This window comes from Coregonus clupeaformis, chromosome 23, assembly GCF_020615455.1.
Source record: "Coregonus clupeaformis isolate EN_2021a chromosome 23, ASM2061545v1, whole genome shotgun sequence".
Classification (NCBI taxonomy): Eukaryota; Metazoa; Chordata; class Actinopteri; order Salmoniformes; family Salmonidae; genus Coregonus; species Coregonus clupeaformis.
The window spans coordinates 27625260-27646511 of record NC_059214.1 but is presented as its reverse complement, the minus strand read 5'-3'; the positions used below and the strand labels follow the sequence as shown (position 1 = coordinate 27646511).

General features: G+C 42.4%; 1 protein-coding gene across 5 annotated transcripts in view; it reads left to right on the top strand.

The window, feature by feature from the left end:
• Window positions 1-21252, top strand: part of sema5ba (sema domain, seven thrombospondin repeats (type 1 and type 1-like), transmembrane domain (TM) and short cytoplasmic domain, (semaphorin) 5Ba) — a 189524-nt gene that overhangs the window by 60272 nt on the left and 108000 nt on the right. For all 5 annotated transcript variants that reach the window (XM_045206609.1, XM_045206608.1, XM_045206607.1 and 2 more), the window contains exons 4-5: window positions 13287-13386; window positions 15829-15874. In XM_045206609.1, coding sequence (XP_045062544.1) covers window positions 13287-13386; window positions 15829-15874 — 146 coding nt within the window. The remainder of the gene's footprint in view (window positions 1-13286; window positions 13387-15828; window positions 15875-21252) is intronic.

The window sequence follows — 21252 nt, the reverse complement described above, 5'->3', positions numbered from 1 at the left end:
GAAAGGAAGAAGGAAAGAAAGAAATAGTGAAGTGATAAAGCTAGAAGGTTTACTTATTATTGGAAATATGCCCAAACCTCTCTAAAATCAATGAGTCATATGAACATTTCCTGGGGCCCCTATAGCCTGCTTTTTATTGCAGTGCAGCATTATCACCTGATGGTGTTCCTTCGGGGGCCAGTTTATTAATGTTATCATGAGGTCCTCCAGGGTCCAGGAGGAGGGCTGGAAGCCAAGGAGGACTCTTTCTTTCTTTACAAAAAAACCCAGGAACTCCATTTTCCATTTACAGATTCAGATTTTAATGAATCAGTAGAAAAGTATAGAAAGAGCAGGGGATATAATTAAGACTATTAAATGTCACCGTTTCAGCACAAGGCCATTCTCAAGACCTTCTCTGTATCTGTAATGGTAAGTTACCTGGATCAAAAATATCCTTTCGCTCAGCTCCATTCATACCTACCTACCTTCACAGTGTGCTTACAGCTACCAGATAATCCTTAGACTGCTGTCAGTGCTGCCTACTGCACATCAAAGGCATACTATACCCACTTTAGAATGGCTCTCACAGATGGAGAGCAGATGGCCCATTTGCTTAGCATAGCTGGCAGTATAACCCTTTATGTGGGGGCAGCAGCTATAGAAACACCGTAACAATGAAGGTGTCAGGCTGAACCTGAGATTAGACCCAGTGATTGATGAACGTTTTATCGTAGCGTGGTGGAGCGGTCACTGAGCCAAGTCACCTTGTGGAGGGGTGGGGTGGGTTGCACACGGGACGGGGGCCTTTTTAATCTGGCTGGGGTGATGTGTGTGTGTGTCTGAGCAGGGAGAAGGGATCAGGATCAGGGAGCTTCTCTTGGCCTCTCTAGCCTCTGAAGCTGGTGCACTTCACTGGAGCATGGTGAAGCTTCCTCTTAAGATGTTCCTGTGGCGGTGTGTTAACCGCTATACCTTGGAGGCCCCTTTGCTTTGAAAAGGCTTAAACGGCTAAATGGATCTTGTGACGAAAAAATAGGCGTTTTAGTTGAAGATTGCACATTTTCCTCTCAGAGTCGTCGCTCTTAAAGCCAGTTCATCTGCTTCATGAACTCAGTGAACCAAGTTGCAGAGCCATCTTCTTCTCACCTCTTTTCTCCCTCGCCTCTCCATCTCTGCCTCCCTCTTCTTCTCACCACTTTTCTCCCTCGCCTCTCCATGTCTGCCTCCCTCCTCTTCTCACCTCTTTTCTCCCTCGCCTCTCCATCTCTGCCTCCCTCCTCTTCTCACCTCTTTTCTCCCTCGCCTCTCCATCTCTGCCTCCCTCCTCTTCTCTCCTCTTTCCCCTCCCCTCTTCTTCTCTCATCTCTCAACCCAAAGCTGCTGTAATAGGCAGTGTTAGTCTTCTCCGGCAGGATTGTCTCGCTATCTGTTCTTGTCTGGATAATGACGCTGTCGTCTAAGCCGTGTCACCGTCCGAAGGGCCTCTTGAGAGAGAGAAAGAGAGAGAGAGAGAGCACAAGAGGAAGAGAGAGAGAGCGATGTTCTCTTCTGATTGGCTATCACACTCAGAGCCTGGGGAAGGAGGATAATAATGGATGAAGGGGAAAAAGTTTGGCCTTTAATGGCACGTTAGTTGAATTGAAGGTAGCGGGAGCGGTATTCTCTCTCGCTCTCTCGCTCTCTCGCTCTCTCTCTGTCTATCTCTCTCTTTGTCTCTCTTTGTCGCAGAACATGAGTCATAGTGGTCCCTGCTCTGTGAGCCTCACTCCTGTCCTCAAACACACACCCTCTCCCACCGTTTCAAAGACACAGGTGTGATGCTCCTCACCAGGCACCTTTGCCAAATTGCTAGCAGCCCTAGATGTTTTCTGAAAAGACACCTCCTTTAAAATGTCTGCCTGGCTGGCTGCTTGACATGCCGATTACCCCCCTGGTCCTGTGTGTGTCCATCCAGCCCAGCCCAGCCTCAGCCCTCTCTCTCTCCCCTCTCCGGAGTGGCCCTCTCTCAGCTGACAAACACTGTGTCCCTGGCCTCCATTATCACTGCTCACTCTGGAGGAGGGATGTGCTTCACTGAGGCACACACACACACACACACACACACACACACACACACTGCAACACAAACCACATGAAAATACAAGGGAAATCCACCAAGTCAGAGGAAGACAGAAGAAGAGAGGGGAGACTAAACAAAACATTTTGGGTGGAATTTGGGAAGATAAGCTGCAGCAATCTGCTGTGTCTGATAAGATCTTGAGGTCTCCGGAGAGAGAGAAGGAGGGGAGGGAGAGAGGGGAGAGGGAGAGAGGGAGAGGGATGGGATAGGAGGAGGGAGGGAGGGAGGGAGGGAGGTCAGAATGTTCCCCTGTGTGGGAGAGGAGAATGGAAGATCATCTGGCAGAGAGCAGGAAGCATCTGAATACTTCAGGCTGTGCCACACCCGCTTTGACTTTTACCTGAGTAGGGCACGACCAATGCTGTCTATTAGCATTGTTTGTCTGGGACATTTGGATCATTGTTTTTTCATGCATGCAGCGGCTTTCCTGATACACCACTGTTCATTGACTCTGACAAAAATGATGCTTTCTCAGTCCTACCATGTTAGTAGCCATGTTAGTAGTACTTAGTATGTGAAAATGTCCATTCACTCAATGATATATACATAATCTGTGAAATACAGTAGAATTAGCATAAACAACACCCTGCTATCTAACCGTTATATTGTCTGCAGGGTAACTATTTCACATGTTTGAGTCTGTGATGACAGACAGGTGCCTTCAACACAATATGTGTCATTCATACATCATTAACAAGTTAGCCCCTGAGCAGAGCAATCAACACCATGCTCAATTAATGTACTAATGAGAAAAAGCATTTCTCATATTTGTTTTCTATTTCTGATGGAAATGTTATGTAATTAAGTAAACAGTTCTGCCCCCAGAAGCCAAAATGTAACATAAGGCTCCAAAAAACGTTTACTCCAAATAAATAGTTTGGTTTCCAAGGTTATCGGACTGACCCCAAGGTCAACTGCCAGTGGTTTGTTATGGTTTGGGATTTGAATGTCAACAAAAGGCATTAACTTACTGACGATCGAGGCCTGCACAGAACTGAGAGAAAACATAATCTCTCTCTCATTCTAATTAAACTGTGGTGATTTGATTTGAATCCTGAAATAAAGAGTTGTCTATAATCTCCTATTAGAAATTAATTAAAAAACGTTGTATCCAGGCCCTGTCTTTCTGAAGGATATCTGGGGTCACACTCAAACAACAGCCATCACAGAGTAGACCTCCTAGACTAGATAGGACTAATCATCAGGATCAGGATCAACAAATTGCATGACTCTTAAACTGTGTTTACATCATAACCCTGATGCCCAACAGATCTGATAGTAGCTAACTCAACAAGCTACCCACAACACTTTACTGGATTAGGTAAAGGAAGACTGTGGTGGCAGAATGATGAGGTCTGTCTGTCTTTATCGGGCTGTCCTTTCATGTTGTTTTAGTGTACAAATTAGAGGGATTCCATCAGATTGCATGAGATGAACGGATCTGGATTACGCTCATGAGAGAGTTTGAGTTTCCTTTCCCTCAACTGTCTGTCGTCTAATTATGCAATTACTAAGAACAAATTTGGTGGGCTTTCCAAGCTGCCTTTGTAGCTGCCAAGCCCTCTTGTGTATACCTATTATACAGTGTTTGCGGCGAGACAGAGACACTACTTCTTATTCAGTAGAGGCTGTCTTTCTGTGAAGAAAAGCTGTGTCTTTTTAAAATTCTGTCAATGCGGGTATATAAAGGTTATGATTCATGTCCCTCGAGTGTCTAAGGCAGTGTCTTCTCCCGCCAGCTCTGGTGGCTAATGCATTAATCTGTCGCTCTGCAGATCAGTGAAAACATTTAATAATCGTCCATCAACTGCAGATCCAGGCCAGGGGCGACTACTGGGGTGGAGGGCTTTCATATTTATCTCTCTTAATTGTTCTCTGTTTGTCTGTCTGTCTGTCGCTGTGTGTGTGTGTGTGTGTGTGTGTGTGTGTGTGTGTGATGGATTGCCCGACAGACTTTATGAGGTGAAGGGAGCTGGCCACCCATATAAGACCATTTGTTAGCGTGGGGATAAATGTCTGTCAAGATAGAAAGGCCTTTACTGTCAGAAAGCCTTTTAACAAAGTAAACAAGCCAAGCTGTCACAAGTGAATCAAATTCAGCTGGCCACTTTGCAGGCTTATAAAGTGCTCCTGCATGTACTAGAACATTTATCTCTGAGTGACGTTATTACAGTTCAATCAAAGAAAGGATATGTAACCCATGAACAATTTCTGAACAAGATCAAAATCGGTTTCTACACCTGGCAACAGAGCAAATTCTTGGCTTATTTATTAAACATTACTCACTTGTTGGACACAGATCCAACTGGATTGCATTAGACATTAGACATGGTGTCCTTTCTATGTGTCTCTATGTGTTTGTTGGCTGGTGTTTGTGTGCGTGTGTATGGGATGACCCAGAGGTTATCAACAACCTCCTACACCCGGAGAGCTCACACTGCTGTCAACACTACTCCCACTCACACTGTCTCTCCTGGTATGTTTGCATGCACACACTGACACACACACACACACACACACACACACACACACACACACACACACACACACACACACACACACACACACACACACACACACACACACACACACACACACACACACACACATGCATACAGTATACTACACTCCTACTCCCCCTGTCTCTCCTCGCACACTCGGTACAGCACGCCCAGACAGCCATCGTATGCTGGGTACACGTGCTAGTTAGTTTGAGGCCCCTGGGGAACCACTTCACTTAACCAAACTCTGACATGGTTGTTGCAATGTGTGACTGTGTTGACAGTGTTTAGGGAATGTGGTGTGGATGTTCTTAAATAGCCAAGGCAACCCTTTCTGATCTGTTCTGTTCTGATCTGATCTGTTCTGATCTGACTACCATCTTGGGAGTTGATTGTATAAGAAGATGTACAGTACAGCACAAACACTCTGTTGCTCTCTGCACAGTCCACCCCCACCCCTATAACGATGTTTAATCTTCAACACGGTTTAGGAGGTTTTTGGATAAGCCTGTGAGAGAAATGTCCCCTCTTCTCTCTCTTCTTCCCCTCTCTCTCTCTCCCCCTCGCTCCAGGCTTCATCCACAGCCATTAATCACACAGTTTGACATGTAGATGTTTCTTCTCGTTCAGTGTGTGTGTGTGTGTGTTCTTGTTTCGTGTGTGTTTTCTAGACGAGCACATCCCCATACAAGACATTAAACCACATAATTACATGTTCAACCTGAGAGGGTTGGATGTTAGTTTTTGTGGATGTGTGTTAAAGGGGCAATCTGCAATTGGTACATCTATTTTTAGACTTTTTAATTAATGATATATACCTATTGATTCTTAACTTATAAATGCCTCTTGAGCTTAGTTCAACTGTCATACACCTTCAGAACCCAAAATAGAAGCTTGCTTTACTCCTTTGTTTGTAAGCAGTGTTATTGTACTATATACCCTCAACACATGGTTAAAACAATAATTTCTCAAGGATTGTCAGTTCTTGCATCCATAGCTCTGTCTAGGAATTTTAGAGTGGTTACATTTTTTAAGCCCCATCCTTAAGCTTTGTACCAAAGCATTGGTGCCTGCGTTGTTATTGTTTGAATTGCAGATTGTCCCTTTAAAGTGTGTCTGCAAACATATCAGAGATACATGCCATGCCTAGTGGATGAGATACCACCAGCTCCACCATTCAGTCTTTGAAAAAAAGGTGTCATCTAGAACATAAAATTGTTCTTCGGCTGTCCCCATAGTATAACCCTTTGAAGAACCCTTTTTGGTTCCAGGTAGAACCCTTTTGGTTCCAGGTAGAACCCTTTTGGGTTTCATGTAAAACCCTTTCCACAGAGGGTTCTACATGGAAGTCAAAAGTGTTATACCTGCAACCAAAAAGGGTTCTACCTGGAACCAAAAAGGGTTCTCCTATGGGGACAGCCGCAGAACCCTTTTGGAACCCTTTTTTCTAAGAGTGTATGATTACTCTGCTATTGTCTAGTTTTGTCTTAATAATCCATCCCTATGATTACTCTGCTCCCGTCTCACTATGTCTTAATAAAGGATGCTCAGGATAATGGGGCCATATGGTTCTAATCAATCCTACTGTAGTCTTTTCATTCGCTGGTTTAGTTAAAGGCTGTAATGTATTGGAAATCTGTGGGTCTAATTGGTTTTCCCAAGAGCTTTGCCAAGAATTCAGTTAAGTGTGAATGGTTATATCATCCCAGCTATGAATTTCCTCTCTAAAGCTGACAGTGAGGTTGTATTTTAGTTCACGATATCATGAGAGAGATTAATCAGAATTAGCTTTCTTTTGTTTCTTTAATCTCTTTAGTTTTGTTATTTTTTCAAATTCAAACACTCACTTCCTCCCTAAATGGCAAATGCATTTGTAGCTTCATGCAGTAAACAAAATGAGGATTCCCAAAGTTGTCTTGCAAGGGGCAAAAATGAAATAGTTTTTGAAGTCCACAGTGAATTATGAAAATGTCTTAAAAGGCTTTCTGTCATGTTATATGCTACTAAACACACTACACATCAACTACAATGATGAATCTAAGCAACCAACTGCTGTGATATTGTGTTCTACATCAAAAAATTATAAATCCCATTCGCCTTACAGTCTCCCATGTGGAGAAATCCATTTAGTAAACCCACGCTCAGGTCACATGCAGATCAGCTGGGCCCTTTTGGTAGAAAATGTTCTTTTTGTGTCTTTTTTCTGCTACACTAAAGGACCCGCCACTCTACTGTGTGACTCCCTGTGACTCTGCTTGGAGAAACTGTTTTGATTTGTGAAAGCGAGTGCCAAATGTCTGAAATGGCGGCCACTGTGGCTGTGGTTGGGAGCCTGGCGTGTGTCCTGGAAGGGGTCGTTTTGACTGGGCATTGTGTTGCATTAGGATCCGTATGCTTGATGTGGCTACAGACTTGATGTGGCTACAGCATTGTCCCTCTCTGCTGGATCCCACAGGGGGCTCCGAGCTCGGGGCACGGGGCAGAAGGGAGCAGAACAGAGGAGGCTGCCAGTAGCTGGACACAATCACAATCTTCCCAATCACTCATTCACTGCTGCTGCAAGCCACAAAGCATAGGTCGTTTCGCACTAACAGACATCTGTGCCCCTCTTAGATGCTACTTCATACATTTACATTATAGGCCTACTGAAACCATATGCAAAGGGGAAATCGGTGATAATGTGCTGTTTGTTTCTATGACAATGTAAAGAAAGATACACTATGTTTTGTTGAAACTATAACAACACAAAATGGATCATGACAACCATATCAGAGCAGAGGGTGTTTCCAGTGTGTTTTCAGGACATCTATTGTAACCCACTTCAATGTGAATTAGAAGTGTTCATGTTCTGAATCTCTTTATTAGAATTATTTCACAGACATTACTCATGCTGCTGTCACCTTTAATTTAACTCTACTGAACACGCTGCCCAAAGAGGCCAAGAGTTTGACAGATTCATCATGTTACAATATAGTAGAGAAACAGTCTCTGTGGTCCTTAATTAACATAACTCTCTCTCTCTCTCTCTTTCTCTCTCAATTCAATTCAGTAGACTTCATTGACATGGCAAGTTAAATTACTTACATTGTCAAAGTAAACATATAACAAAGAATGGTGGGAACAACAGCAATAAGGCATCAATAATAATACTATTATTATAATAATTATTATTATTATAATAGTAGTAGTGGAAATGGGATTACCATTAACAGCAACTACAATATTAATGAGAATAACAATACATTAAAGCAATAGTAGTAGACCAGTCTCAACCTGACTGAGAAGCCACATGACATGCACATTTTGGCTTTTCACCCAATAAATATGTTATTTTCTTCTTAATCTTTAATATTTTCTAATTCTTTGTACTGAATGATAATGTGGGAAGAGAAAGATTCTCTTAGGTCTGAGTATGTGACAGTGTAATAGGAAATGCAGCTCTGTCTCTACCTCTCCCCTGGAGCAGAGTGAGCACAGCCTGTCCTTTCTGGGCAGCCAGGTTTGCCTGTGACGACCGGTCTCTATAGCCAGACTGTGCTCACTGAGTCTGTACCTAGTCAGTGTTTTCCTCAGTTTTCTATTAGTCACAGTGGTCAGATAGTCTGCCACCATGTACTGTCTGTTTAGAACCAAATAGCATTGAAGTTTACTTCGATTTTTTGTGGTGTCTTTCCAATAGGTGATATATTTTTACTTTTGTTTTGTGATGATTTGGTTGGGCCAGATTTTCTGAGTGCTGTCCTGAGGCTCTATGGGGTTGGTTTGGGTTAGTGAACCTCAGAACCAGTTGACTAAGGGGACTCTTCTCTTGTTTAATCTCTTGACATTGTAGGGCTGTGTGATTAAATGTTTTGGGGGTTGCTTGTTTTTAGATGGTTGTAAAATTCTATTGGAATAAGGAGGGGGTATTGGTCCAGTTCTCCTCTACATGCGTCATTTAGAGTTTTTCTTTGCACTTGCAAAACTCTGCATGCAGTATTTTGTCCCATTTGGTAAATTCATTATTAGAGAGTGGACCCCATACTTCGCTGCCATATAGAGAAATTGGTTCTATAACTGATTGGAATATTTTGAGCCAGATTCTAATTGGAATTTCGATTTTAATGTTCCTTTTAATGGCATAGAATGCTCTTCTTGCTTTGTCTCTCAGCTCATTCACAGCCATGTAAAAGCTACCTGTGTTGCTGATATTTAGTCCTAGATACGTGTAGCTTTTGGTGTGTTTTAATAGAACTGTGTCTAAATATAATTTATATTTGTGATCCTGATTTCCGGACCTCTTTTGGAATATCATTATATTTGTTTTCTTTAGGTTAACCGAGTGGCGCAGTGGTCTAAGGCACTACATTGCAGTGCTAGCTGTGCCACTAGAGATGGTTCGAATCTAGGCTCTGTCGTAGCCGGCGCACAATTGGTCCAGGGTAGGGGAGGGAATGGCCGGCAGGGATGTAGCTCAGTTGGTAGAGCATGGCATTTGCAATGCCAGGGTTGTGGGTTTGACTCCCACGTGGGGCCAATATGAAAAATAAAAAAATAATGTATGCACTCACTAACTGTAAGTCGCTCTGGATAAGAGCGTCTGCTCAAATGTAAAAATTTTAACTGTCAGAGCCAGAACCTGTGCAGATGATCTAGATGCTGCTGTAACCCCTCCTTAGTGGGATACAGTAGCACCAGGTCATCTGCAGACACTTGATTTCAGTGTTGTGTAGGGTGAGACCAGGTGCTGCAGATTCTTCTAATGTTTTTGCCAATTCATTAATGTAGATGTTAAATAGTGTTGGACTTATTGAGCAGCCCTGTTTCACTCCACGTCCATGAGAGAAGAAGTCTGTTTACTTGTTGCCGCACATTTGTTTTTAGTGTACATTGATTTAATAACATCATATGTTTTCCCTCCAATACCACTTTCTATTAGTTTATGAAAAAGACCTTTGTGCCAAATTGAATCAAATGCTTTCTTGAAGTCTACAAAACATGAGTATATTTAGCCTTTGTTTTGGTTTACTTGTTTGTCAATTAGAGTGTGGAGGATATAAATGTGGTCTGTTGTGCGGTAATCTGCTCATCAAGGAAATGACGTAGGCTGCTATTTATGATACTGCAGAGAATTTTCCCTAAGTTGCTGTTAACGCAAATTCCTCTGTAATTATTTGGATCAAATTTGTCTCAATTTTTATAGATTGGTGTGATCAATCCTTGGTTCCAAATATCGGGGAAAATACCTGCATTGAGGATAATGTTGAAGAGTTTGAGTATAGCCAATTTGAATTTGAATTTGTGGTCTGTATATTTGATCATTTCATTTAAAATACCATCAGCACCACAGGCCATCTTGGGTTGGAGAGTGTATAGTTTTTCCAATAATTATCTTTCTGTAATTGGGGTATCCACAGGATTCTGATAGTATTTGACTGCTGATTCAAGGATATTAAATTTTTCTTGTATATATACAGTATCTTTGTTATATTGCTGTAGAGGTTTGCAATGTGATTTCTCCACATATCACAATTTTGGATAGCCAATTCCTCATGATGAGGTTTGTTTAATTTATTCAAAATCTCCCTGAAGTGGTTCGATTCTATGGATTCCTCAATTACATCCAGCTGATTTCTAATGTGCTGTTCCTTTTTTTGTTGTCAGTGTATGTTTGTATTGCTTCAGTGTTTCCCAATACTGAAGGTGTATATTTTTGTTGTCTGGTTCTCTGTGTGTTTTATTAGATATATTTCTCAATGACTTCCTTTGATTTTTGCAATCATTATCAAACCATTTTTCATTATCTATTATTTTTGGTTTGCTCTTATGTTTCTTTATTTTAGCCAAGGAGGCTAATTTGTCAAATATAAAGTTGATGTTCCAAACGGCCAAATGTACACCTTCATTGCTGTAGGAGAATGTTAAGGCTAAAATGTTGTCCAGGAGAGATTGTATTTTTTGACTACTAATTGCTTTTTGGTAGATTTCTGTACTGTTTGCACTCTACAGTTGTGGTCAAAAGTTTTGAGAATGACACAAATATTAATTTTTACAAAGTCTGCTGCCTCAGTTTTTATGATGGCAATTTGCATATACTCCAGAATGTTATGAAGAGTGATCAGATGAATTGCAATTAATTGCAAAGTCCGTCTTTGCCATGAATATGAACTTAATCCCCCCAAAAAAATGTCTACTGCATTTCAGCCCTGCCACAAAAGGACCAGCTGACATCATGTCAGTGATTCTCTCGTTAACACAGGTGAGAGTGTTGACGAGGACAAGGCTGGAGATCACTCTGTCATGCTGATTGAGTTAGAATAACAGACTGGAAGCTTTACAGGAGGGTGGTGCTTGAAATCATTGTTCTTCCTCTGTTAACCATGGTTACCTGCAAGGAAACACGTGCCGTCATCATTGCTTTACACAAAAAGGGCTTCACAGGCAAGGATATTGCTGCTAGTAAGATTGCACCTAAATCAACCATTTATTGGATCATCAAGAACTTCAAGGAGAGAGGTTCAATTGTTGTGAAGAAGGCTTCAGGGCACCCAAGAAAGTCCAGCAAGCGCCAGGACCGTCTCCTAAAGTTGATTCAGCTGCGGGATCGGGGCACCACCAGTGCAAAGCTTGCTCAGGAATGGCAGCAGGCAGGTATGAGTGCATCTGCACGCACAGTGAGGCGAAGACTTTTGGAGGATGGCCTGGTGTCAAGAAGGGCAGCGAGGAAGCCACTTCTCTCCAGGAAAAACATCAGGGACAGACTGATATTCTGCAAAAGGTACAGGGATTGGACTGCTGAGGACTGGGGTAAAGTCATTTTCTCTGTTGAATCCCCTTTCCGATTGTTTGGGGCATCCGGAAAAAAGCTTGTGCGGAGAAGACAAGATGAGCGCTACCATCAGTCCTGTGTCATGCCAACAGTAAAGCATCCTGAGACCATTCATGTGTGGGGTTGCTTCTCAGCCAAGGGAGTGGGCTCACTCACAATTTTGCCTAAGAACACAGCCATGAATAAAGAATGGTACCAACACATCCTCCGAGAGCAACTTCTCCCACCATCCAAAAACAGTTTGGTGACGAACAATGCCTTTTCCAGCATGATGGTGCACCTTGCCATAAGGCAAAAGTGATAACTAAGTGGCTCGGGGAACAAAACATCGAAATGTTGGGTCCATGGCCAGGAAACTCCCCAGACCTTAATCCCATTGAGAACTTGTGGTCAATCCTCAAGAGGCGGGTGGACAAACAAAAACCCACAAATTCTGACAAACTCCAAGCATTGATTATGCAAGAATGGGCTGCCATCAGTCAGTATGTGGCCCAGGAGTTAATTGACAGCATGCCAGGGCGGATTGCAGAGGTCTTGAAAAAGAAGGGTCAACACTGCAAATATTGACTCTTTCCATAAACTTAATGTAATTGTCAATAAAAGCCTTTGACACTTATGGAATGCTTGTAATTATACTTCAGTATACCATAGTAACATCTGACAAAAATATCTAAAAACACTGAAGCAACAACCTTTTTTTTCATATCAGCTTAATATTGTAGATAGATTGTAACTTCCATCAATGTAATTGTCTGCATCACTTCCAATCCCCCATGTTTTTTATATATATATACTCCCCTTTATTACTTTTCAACCCCGGCATCCTTTCCCTACTTGGGGTAAATTAGTGAACAACAATGCCCAGGCCTCTACTTCCAGCCTATACTTACTATCTACACCTTATGGACACAGTCAATTTTACAATAATTCAATTTTATTTGTTTTTGCTCCTGAACTTCTTCTACTCTCAACCTCTCCGATCATTTTCATGATGTCCATCCGGTTTGCTTCTATATGCCATATCTTTCTAACTGTGCTCTTTCCCAAAAGCTCCCAACATACAACCCATATACTTATTATGGACACGATATGCTTACATTATTAGTTATCTTGTTATTATTTGTTGTTATTTGTTATTAGTCCCATCCTTCAACTCCATTTAATACTTCTCTATCTCTTAACACCATCCATATAGGAAGCAACAAACTTTGTGAAGACCAATACTTGTGTCATTCTCAAAACTTTTGACCACGACTGTACAGTACTGCTGCCAAGGGCTGAGCTGTAGGTGCACCTACCAAAAGAGTCCCCTCTTAGCCTACCATTGACTATGTACAGACCCAGTGTTCGACAGAGCTGCAGGAGCTGTGCTCCATTTTTGTTTTTCACTTTGTTATAGTTGTTTCTGGGGAGGTATGTAGGGAGGGAAAAGTTGTTGCTTCCCGGTAGGTGTTGATCCCCATGACTGTAAATAGTGTCTGGTTCTTCTGCTGTTCTAGCATTCAGGTCTCCACAGACCAGTACGTTGCCTTGGGCATGAAAGTGACTAATCTCCCCCTCTAGAATGGAGAAACTATTTTCATTGAAGTAGGGTAACTCTGAGGGGGGACTGTATGTGGCACAGAGGAATACGTTTTTATGGGTTAAGATAGCCTCCTTGTTGATTTTTAACCAGATAAAGAATTATCCTGTTTTGATCAATTCGATTTAATAAGTTAGTTCAGATTTATACCATATTAGCATTCCCCCTCAGTCTCTGCCCTGTGTGACCCCTTTTAATTTGGTGATTCCTTTATTGTTTAATATTAATTTATAATTTCGTGATTCCTTTTAAATCTCTTTCTCTCTCATTCCCTCCTTTATTCCTCTCTTTCAGCCCTGAGTCCTTGGATCACTATTTTCTCCCACCCGGGCGTGAGAGACTACTCCCAACTGACCCTTGACCTGACCAGGAATGAGTTGATAGTGGGGGCAAGGTAAGAATGCATTCCTTCATTTATCCCTTATTCAGTTGTTTGTTTATCTCTTATTCATGTGTTCATTTATCCCTTATTCAGTTGTTCATGTATCCCTTATTCATGTGTTCATTTATCCCTTATTCATGTGTTCATTTATCCCATATTCATGTGTTCATTTATCCCTTATTCATTTATCTCTTATTCATTCCTTCATTTATCCCTTATTCATGTGTTCATTTATCCCTTATTCATGTTTTCATTTATCCCTTATTCATTTGTTCATTGATCCCTTATTCATGAGTTCATTTATCACTTATTCATGTGTTCATTTATTCCTTATTCATTTGTTCATTGATCCCTTATTCATGAGTTCATTTGTCCCTTATTCATGTGTTAATTTATCCCTTATTCATTTTTCTCTTATTCATTCCTTCATTTATCCCTTATTAATTTGTTAATTGATCCCTTATTCATGTGTTAATGTATCCCTTATGCAAATCACTCTGCCTGGCCCTATACTGCGCTGCTGCTGAGAATTCCTCACTTTCTTTCATAGACAATGTGGAGATTAATAATTTTAAAGTGATAATCATGTATCTGTGGCGGTCGTTTCCTTGTAAGATGAGGGAGGGCGATTTTTATTTATTTATGAGCATGGCCTTATTTCTATTACAGCATATTGGATGACTGTCATTCATATTCCATTCACCCAGCTCAATGTAACATCGATAGGTTTAGGCTACTACATGATACTCTAATTTTCCCTATACCCATCATGAGGTTGCTACAACCTAGCCTATGAATGAAAGTTTACAACGTAGGTGCACAGGTCGAGAGAAAAATTTGATCAATCAAGGTGACAGACAGTGACACATGCAATACCACCTTGCACACTCTTGCCTGCATCTAGCTGATCTAGGGTGTAATCATTAGTCCAACAGTTGCAAACGAAAGTTTCTATTGGACAAATTCAGGTATGTTTTTCCCCGCTTGGTTCAGTTTGCTTCTGTTTAAGAAACGTTTTTCAACAGAATCGGTGGAATGAATAAACCCCTGATCATCATAACCGCTAACCACTACACACAGCCTACGTCGTTGTCACCATATTAGCTAATGTCATAGTCAACATAGCTACTAGAACTAACGCGTTAGTAAACCCACTACAATCATGCAGTACAGTCAGTAAGCAATTTAGCAGTTACACTGGCGGACCCCGGTGGTAATACATTTATAAAACCAAAAGCTTACTTTGACTTGGAAACGTTCCAGTGTTGGATAGCCATAGCCAGCTAGCTAACATAGCATCCCTCTCTGTTTGAGTAGGCTAAACTAGCTAGCTGAATTTGCTAGCTAAGTGAAAGTGAAAAAAATACTACGAAATACAGCTAGCTCTCTGTCACGACTTCCGCCGAGGCTGCCTCCCCTCCTTGTTCGGGCAGGTTTTGGCGTTCGGCATCACCGGCTTACTAGCTACTGCCGATCCATTTATCATCACTCCATTTGTCTTGTCTTCAATCACACACACCTGGTACTTATTCCCTCATTAGTCATTGTATAAGGGTTCCCTCTGCTTCCTTGTCTGTGTGGGTGATTGCTTATTGTGGAGCTTAGTGAAGCTTGGTGGAGCTCGTGTATTTTGTATCGACGGGAGTATTTTCCCGTGTGCCTTGTATTTTCCAGTGCGCCTGTTTTGTGCCCTGGAGTGTGTTTGACGCATTTCTGCGTAAACCTGTATTTTGCGGATTAAAGCCTGTTATTCTGTGATTTACCCTCCTGCGCCTGACTCCTTCAACACCACCTCATCACACTCTCTCTCTTGATTCTCCATCATTTTTAAAGAAATGAATTTGTTCAAAACCGTTCAACTATTGTCTTTCTCTCTCTTTGAGTCAACTACTCACCACTTTTTATGCACTGCAGTGGTAGCTAGCTGTGGCTTATGCTTTCAGTACTAGATTAATTATCTGATCCTTTGATTGGGTGGACAACATGTCAGTTCATGCTGCAAACGCTCTGATAGGTTGGAGGACGTCCTCCGGAAGTTGTAATAATTACTGTGTAAGTCTATGGAAGGGGTTGAGAACCATGAGCCTCCTAGGTTTTGTATTGAAGTCAATGTAACCAGAGGAGGACAGAAGCTAGCTTTCCTCCAGCTACGCCATGGTGCTACCCTACAGAGTGCTGTTGAGGCTACTGTAGATCTTCATTGCAAAACAGTGTGTTCTAATCAACTATTTGGTGACGTGAATATATTTAGTATAGTTTCACTATAAAAAATAATTTGGGCAGCTGGTCTATTTGAAACCACTTCTAGTTTCAGAGAGTTCTTATCTGACTACAAAGAATCAGTGCCCTGAGTTGAACTCACTGTAACAGAAACTGCCATGTAAACTAAGTGTTTATTAAGTTTATAACTGTTTAAGCTAACTGTTATTTCCTCTCTCTGTTGATTCTACACAGAAACTTCCTCTTCAGATTGAGTCTCAACAATGTGTCTCTCATCCAGGTAAGCTGAGCTTCCAACCCACCTCTTCCTCTCCCCTGTGTGTGCGTGCGTCACTGGTGGATAACAACCCACACTCATCTGTCCGCAGCCAGCGTTCCTCTTTTGCTGGGCTCCCAGACCTGCCTCTCTTCTCCTCTTCATCCCTCTGTACTCCTCTCTCTACTCCTCGGGTCTGCTGCTCCTCTCTTTAACTTTCCTGGCAGCAGTCAGACAGCGTTGGCTTGCTGGTATTGATTCTGTTGTTTTGGGACTGGAGTGTTTTCAGCTCCTCGAATGGGGATGGGGTGGAGAAAGAGAGTGAGTGTGATTAATTGTGTGCGTGAGTGTTTGTGTACGTGCGTGCGTGCGTGCATATACTATATGTGTATGGTGTGTGTGTGTGTGTGCATATACTATGCGTGTGTGGGCGCGTATGCTTGCCTGCCTGTGTGCGTGCGTGTTTCTCTCTGCTTCAGTCCGGTCTCAGGTGGGTAGAGAGAAGAGGCAGGTCTCCATGGTAATGTGATGTCTTTATAGCTACTGTTACATTTTACATTTACAATTTAGTCATTCAGCAGACACTCTTATCCAAAGCGATTTACAGTAGTGAGTACATACATTTTCATATTACTATAGCACTACAGCCTATTCGACTGCATTGAGATGTGTGTATGAAAGCGTGTCACCACCCAGACTTGGGATTCTCTGACAAAGTGCTCTTTCAGAACAGTCACAGCATAGTGACATAATATGTGAGCAGCTGCCACCAGTGTGCCAAAGTCAATGTCAATGTGTGCTTTGTTTTGGTGCTCTTGTTGTCTTGTTTTTGAATGTGGAAGAGGACTGGGGTTCTTAGGGTATACTTTTGTTTCATCTGAGTTTCGCCAACTGAGTTCCTCTACTCTGTAAAACGGTTCTGGCAGTCCTGAATCAAATGCCCATCTTTCAACATCTATACCCCACTTGCTTGGCATGCACACAGATGCACGCAAGCGCGCACACATAAACACACGCATGCACACACGCACACATACTTTCTTGGCTTATATTGAGCTGAGGGATAAACAAAGCGGCTCCCACTTCATTCTGTTCTAACTGGAGGTGTCACTAGGAATGCCAGGGCCCAAATCGATGAGCACAGAACATTGCTGCTGCCCAGTTAATAGGAGGAGGATAGGATCTGAGCCTGCCAGTATGCTTAAACAGATGAAAGAGATGGAAGGATGCTGCTTCAAACTACCCATCCTCCTCCTCCTCCTCCTTCCCTCTCCTGCCTGCTAGCCTATTAGCCTGTTAACCAGTAACCACCCCTGCACAGCAGGAGAGAGCTATACAACCCAATCCTGGGGGACCACAGTGTTGGCTGGCTTCAGCCCTGCGGAGTAAACTCATTCTTATTGGCTGGGCCTGGCTCCCAGTGGGTGGATCTATGCCCTCCCAGGCCCACCAATGGCTGAACCCCTGCCCAGTCATGTGAAATCGATAGATTAGGGCCTAATTAATTTATTTCAATTGACTGATTTCCTTATATGAACCTTTTTGCATTTTTGCACCTTCCTTCCTTCCTTCCTTCCTTCCTTCCTTCCTTCCTTCCTTCCTTCCTTCCTTCCTTCCTTCCTTCCTTCCTTCCTTCCTTCCTTCCTTCCTTCCTTCCTTCCTTCCTTCCTTCCTTCCTTCCTTCCTTCCTTCCTTCCTTCCTTCCTTCCTTCCTTCCTTCCTTCCTCCCCTTCCTCCCTCCCTCCCTCCCTCCCTCCCTCCCTCCCTCCCTCCCTCCATTCCTCGCTTCCCCTCTCATCTCTCCTCTCTCTGTGATGCTATTAGAGTCAACCTGCGTGTTGCCTATACTACTATAGGGTCCAGTACCCTGCCCTGAACTTAGTCGCTGTTACTAGCCGGCTACCTCCCGGTACTCTACCCTGCACCTTAGAGACTGCTGCCTTATGTACATACATAGTCATTGAACACTGGTCACTTGAATAATGTTTACATACTGTTTTACCCACTTCATATTTATATTCTGTATTGTAGTCAAGGCTCATCCTAAATAACTACTGCTGTACACACCGTTTCTATTCATATACTGTCCATATTGTCTATACACACCCTTATATATGTATATACGTATACACTGAGTATACCAAAAATTAAGAACACCTTCCTAATATTGAGTTGCACCCTCAGAACAGCCTCAATTCGTCAGGGCATGGACTCTACAAGGTGTCCAAAGCGTTCCACAGGGATGCTGGCCCATGTTAACGCCAATGCTTCCCACAGTTGTGTCAAGTTGGCTGGATGTCCTTTGGGTGGTGTACCATTCTTGATACACACGGGAAACTGTTGAGTGAAAAACACAGCAGAGAGGTGCAGTTCTTGACACAAACTGGTGCGCCTGGCACCTACTACCATCGCCCGTTCAAAGACACTTAAATATTTTGTCTTGCCCATTCACCCTCTGAATGGCACACATACACAATCCATGTCTCAACTGTCTCAAGACTTAAAAATCCTTCTTTAACCTGTCTCCCCCCCTTCATCTACACTGATTGAAGTGGATTTAACAAGTGACATCAATATGGGATCATAGTTTTCACCTTGATTCACCTTGGTAGTCTATGTCATGGAAAGAACAGGTGTTCTTAATGTTTTGTACACTCAATGTATATACAGTACCAGTCACAAGTTCGGACACACCTACTCATTCAAGGGTTTTTCTTTATTTTTGCTATTTTCTACATTGTAGAATAATAGTGAAGACATCAAAACTATGAAATAACACATATGGAATCATGTAATAACCAAAAAAGTGTTAAACAAATCCAAATATATTTTATATTTGAGATTCTTCAAAGTCGCCACCCTTTGCCTTGATGACAGCTTTGCACACTCTTGGCATTTTCTCAACTAGCTTCATGAGGTAGTCACCTGGAATGCATTTCAATTAACAGGTGTGCCTTGTTAAAAGTTCATTTGTTGAATTTCTTTCCTTCTTAATGCGTTTGAGCCAATCAGTTGTGTTGTGACAAGGTAGGGGTGGTATACAGAAGATATCCCTATTTGGTAAAAGACCAAGTCCATATTATGGCAAGAACTGCTCAAATAAGCAAAGAGAAACGACAGTCCATCATTACTTTAAGACATGAAGGTCAGTCAATCCATAAAAGTTTCTTCAAGTGCAGTCTCAAAAACCATCAAGCGCTATGATGAAACTGGCTCTCATGAGGACCGCCACAGGAAAGGAAGACCCAGAGTTACCTCTGCTGCAGAGGATAAGTTAATTAGAGTTAACTGCACCTCAGATTGCAGCCCAAATATATGCTTCACAGAGTTCAAGTCACAGACACATCTCAACATCAACTGTTCAGAGGAGACTGTGTGAATCAGGCCTTTATGATCGAATTGCTGCAAAGAAACCACTACTAAAAGAGACCAGTAAGAAGAAGAGACTTGCTTGGGCCAAGAAACACGAACAATAGACAATAGACCAGTGGAAATCTGTCCTTTTGGTTCCAACCGCTTTGTCTTTGTGAGATGCAGAGTAGGTGAACAGATCTCCGCATGTGTGGTTCCCACCCTGAAGCATGGAGGAGGTGGTGTGATGGTGTGGGGGTGCTTTGCTAGTGACACTATCGGTGATCTATTTAGAATTCAAGGCACGTTTAACCAGCATGGCTACCACAGCATTCTGCAGCGATACGCCATCCCATCTGGTTCGCGCTTAGTGGGACTATCATTTGTTTTTCAACAGGACAATGACCCAACACACCTCCAGACTGTGTAAGGGCTATTTGACCAAGAAGGAGAGTGATGGAGTGCTGCATCAGATGACCTGGCCTCCACAATCACCCGACCTCAACCCAATTGAGATGGTTTGGGATGAGTTGGACCGCAGAGTGAAGGAAAAGCAGCCAACAAGTGCTCAGCATACACTACCGTTCAAAAGTTTGGGGTCACTTAGAATTTTTTTTGTCCATTAAAATAACATCAAATTGATCAGAAATACAGTGTAGACATTGTTAATGTTGTAAATGGCTATTGTAGCTGGAAACTGCAGATTTTTAATGGAATATCTACATAGGCGTACAGAGGCCCATCATCAGTCCTGTGTTCCAATGGCACGTTGTATTTGCTAATCCAAGTTTATCATTTTAAAAGGCTAATTGATCATTAGAAAACCCTTTTGCAATTATGAAAGCACAGCTGAAAACTGTTGTGCTGATTAAAGAAGCAATACAACTGGCCTTCTTGAGACTAGTTGAGTATCTGGAGCATCAGCAATTGTGGGTTCGATTACAGGCTCAAAATGGCCAGAAACAAATAACTTTCTTCTGAAACTCATCAGTCTATTCTTGTTCTGAGAAATGAAGGCTATTCCATGCGAGAAATTGCCAAGAAACTGAAGATCTCGTACAACGCTGTGTACTACTCCCTTCACAGAACAGCGCAAACTGCCTCTAACCAGAATAGAAAGAGGAGTGGGAGGCCCCGGTGCACAACTGAGCAAGAGGACAAAAACATTCGAGTGTTTAGTTTGAGAAACAGGCGCCTCACAGGTCCTCAACTGGCAGCTTCATTAAATAGTACCCGCAAAACACCAGTCTCAATGTCAACAGTGAAGAGGCGACTCCGGGATGCTGACCTTCTAGGCAGAGTTGCAAAGAAAAAGCCATATCTCAGACAGGCCAATAAAAATAAAAGATTAAGATGGGCAGTCTGAGATATGGCTTTTTCTTTGCAACTCTGCCTAGAAGGTCAGCATCCCGGAGTCTTTCTTTCACCACAGTCCAACTAAGCACTCCCCCTCTGGCCCTCATAGATTCCAAGGTTTTCTGGCCAGCCCAACACACACCTAACCTAGCATGAAATACCTGCACAGGACACATCCATGGAATGCCTTCAAAAGGTCTGAATGGATTTTATAGCCCGCCTCTCTTGTCTTTATGGAGGAGTAGCTACTTCTGCCAAGCTGCAGAAAATGAAAGAATTTCCCCTGATACCGATAGAATGCGCTCACACACACACACTTGGAGCTCTCAGCTCTGTGTGTATAGGATTCTGAGCTGGTAGGTGTGGTGGAGGGTGTATGTAAATTAATGATCTCCTTTGTCTTCTAAACAAACACATACACACACACTGGAGGTGGACCATTTGATGGGATCACTGCGTCCTTCTCAGGTAAAACAAGGACTTTGAATATCTGACACTATCGTCAGTGTTCTTCTTCCTGGAAAGTCTCTCACTCCCCCCCCCCATCCTCTCTCTGTCTCTTGTCTTTTTTTTCTCTCTCTCTCTCTCAATTCAATTCAATGTAAGGGCTTTATTGGCATGGGAAACATATGTTAACATTGCCAAAGCAAGTGAAGTAGATAGTAAACAAAAGTGAAATAAACAATAAATATTAA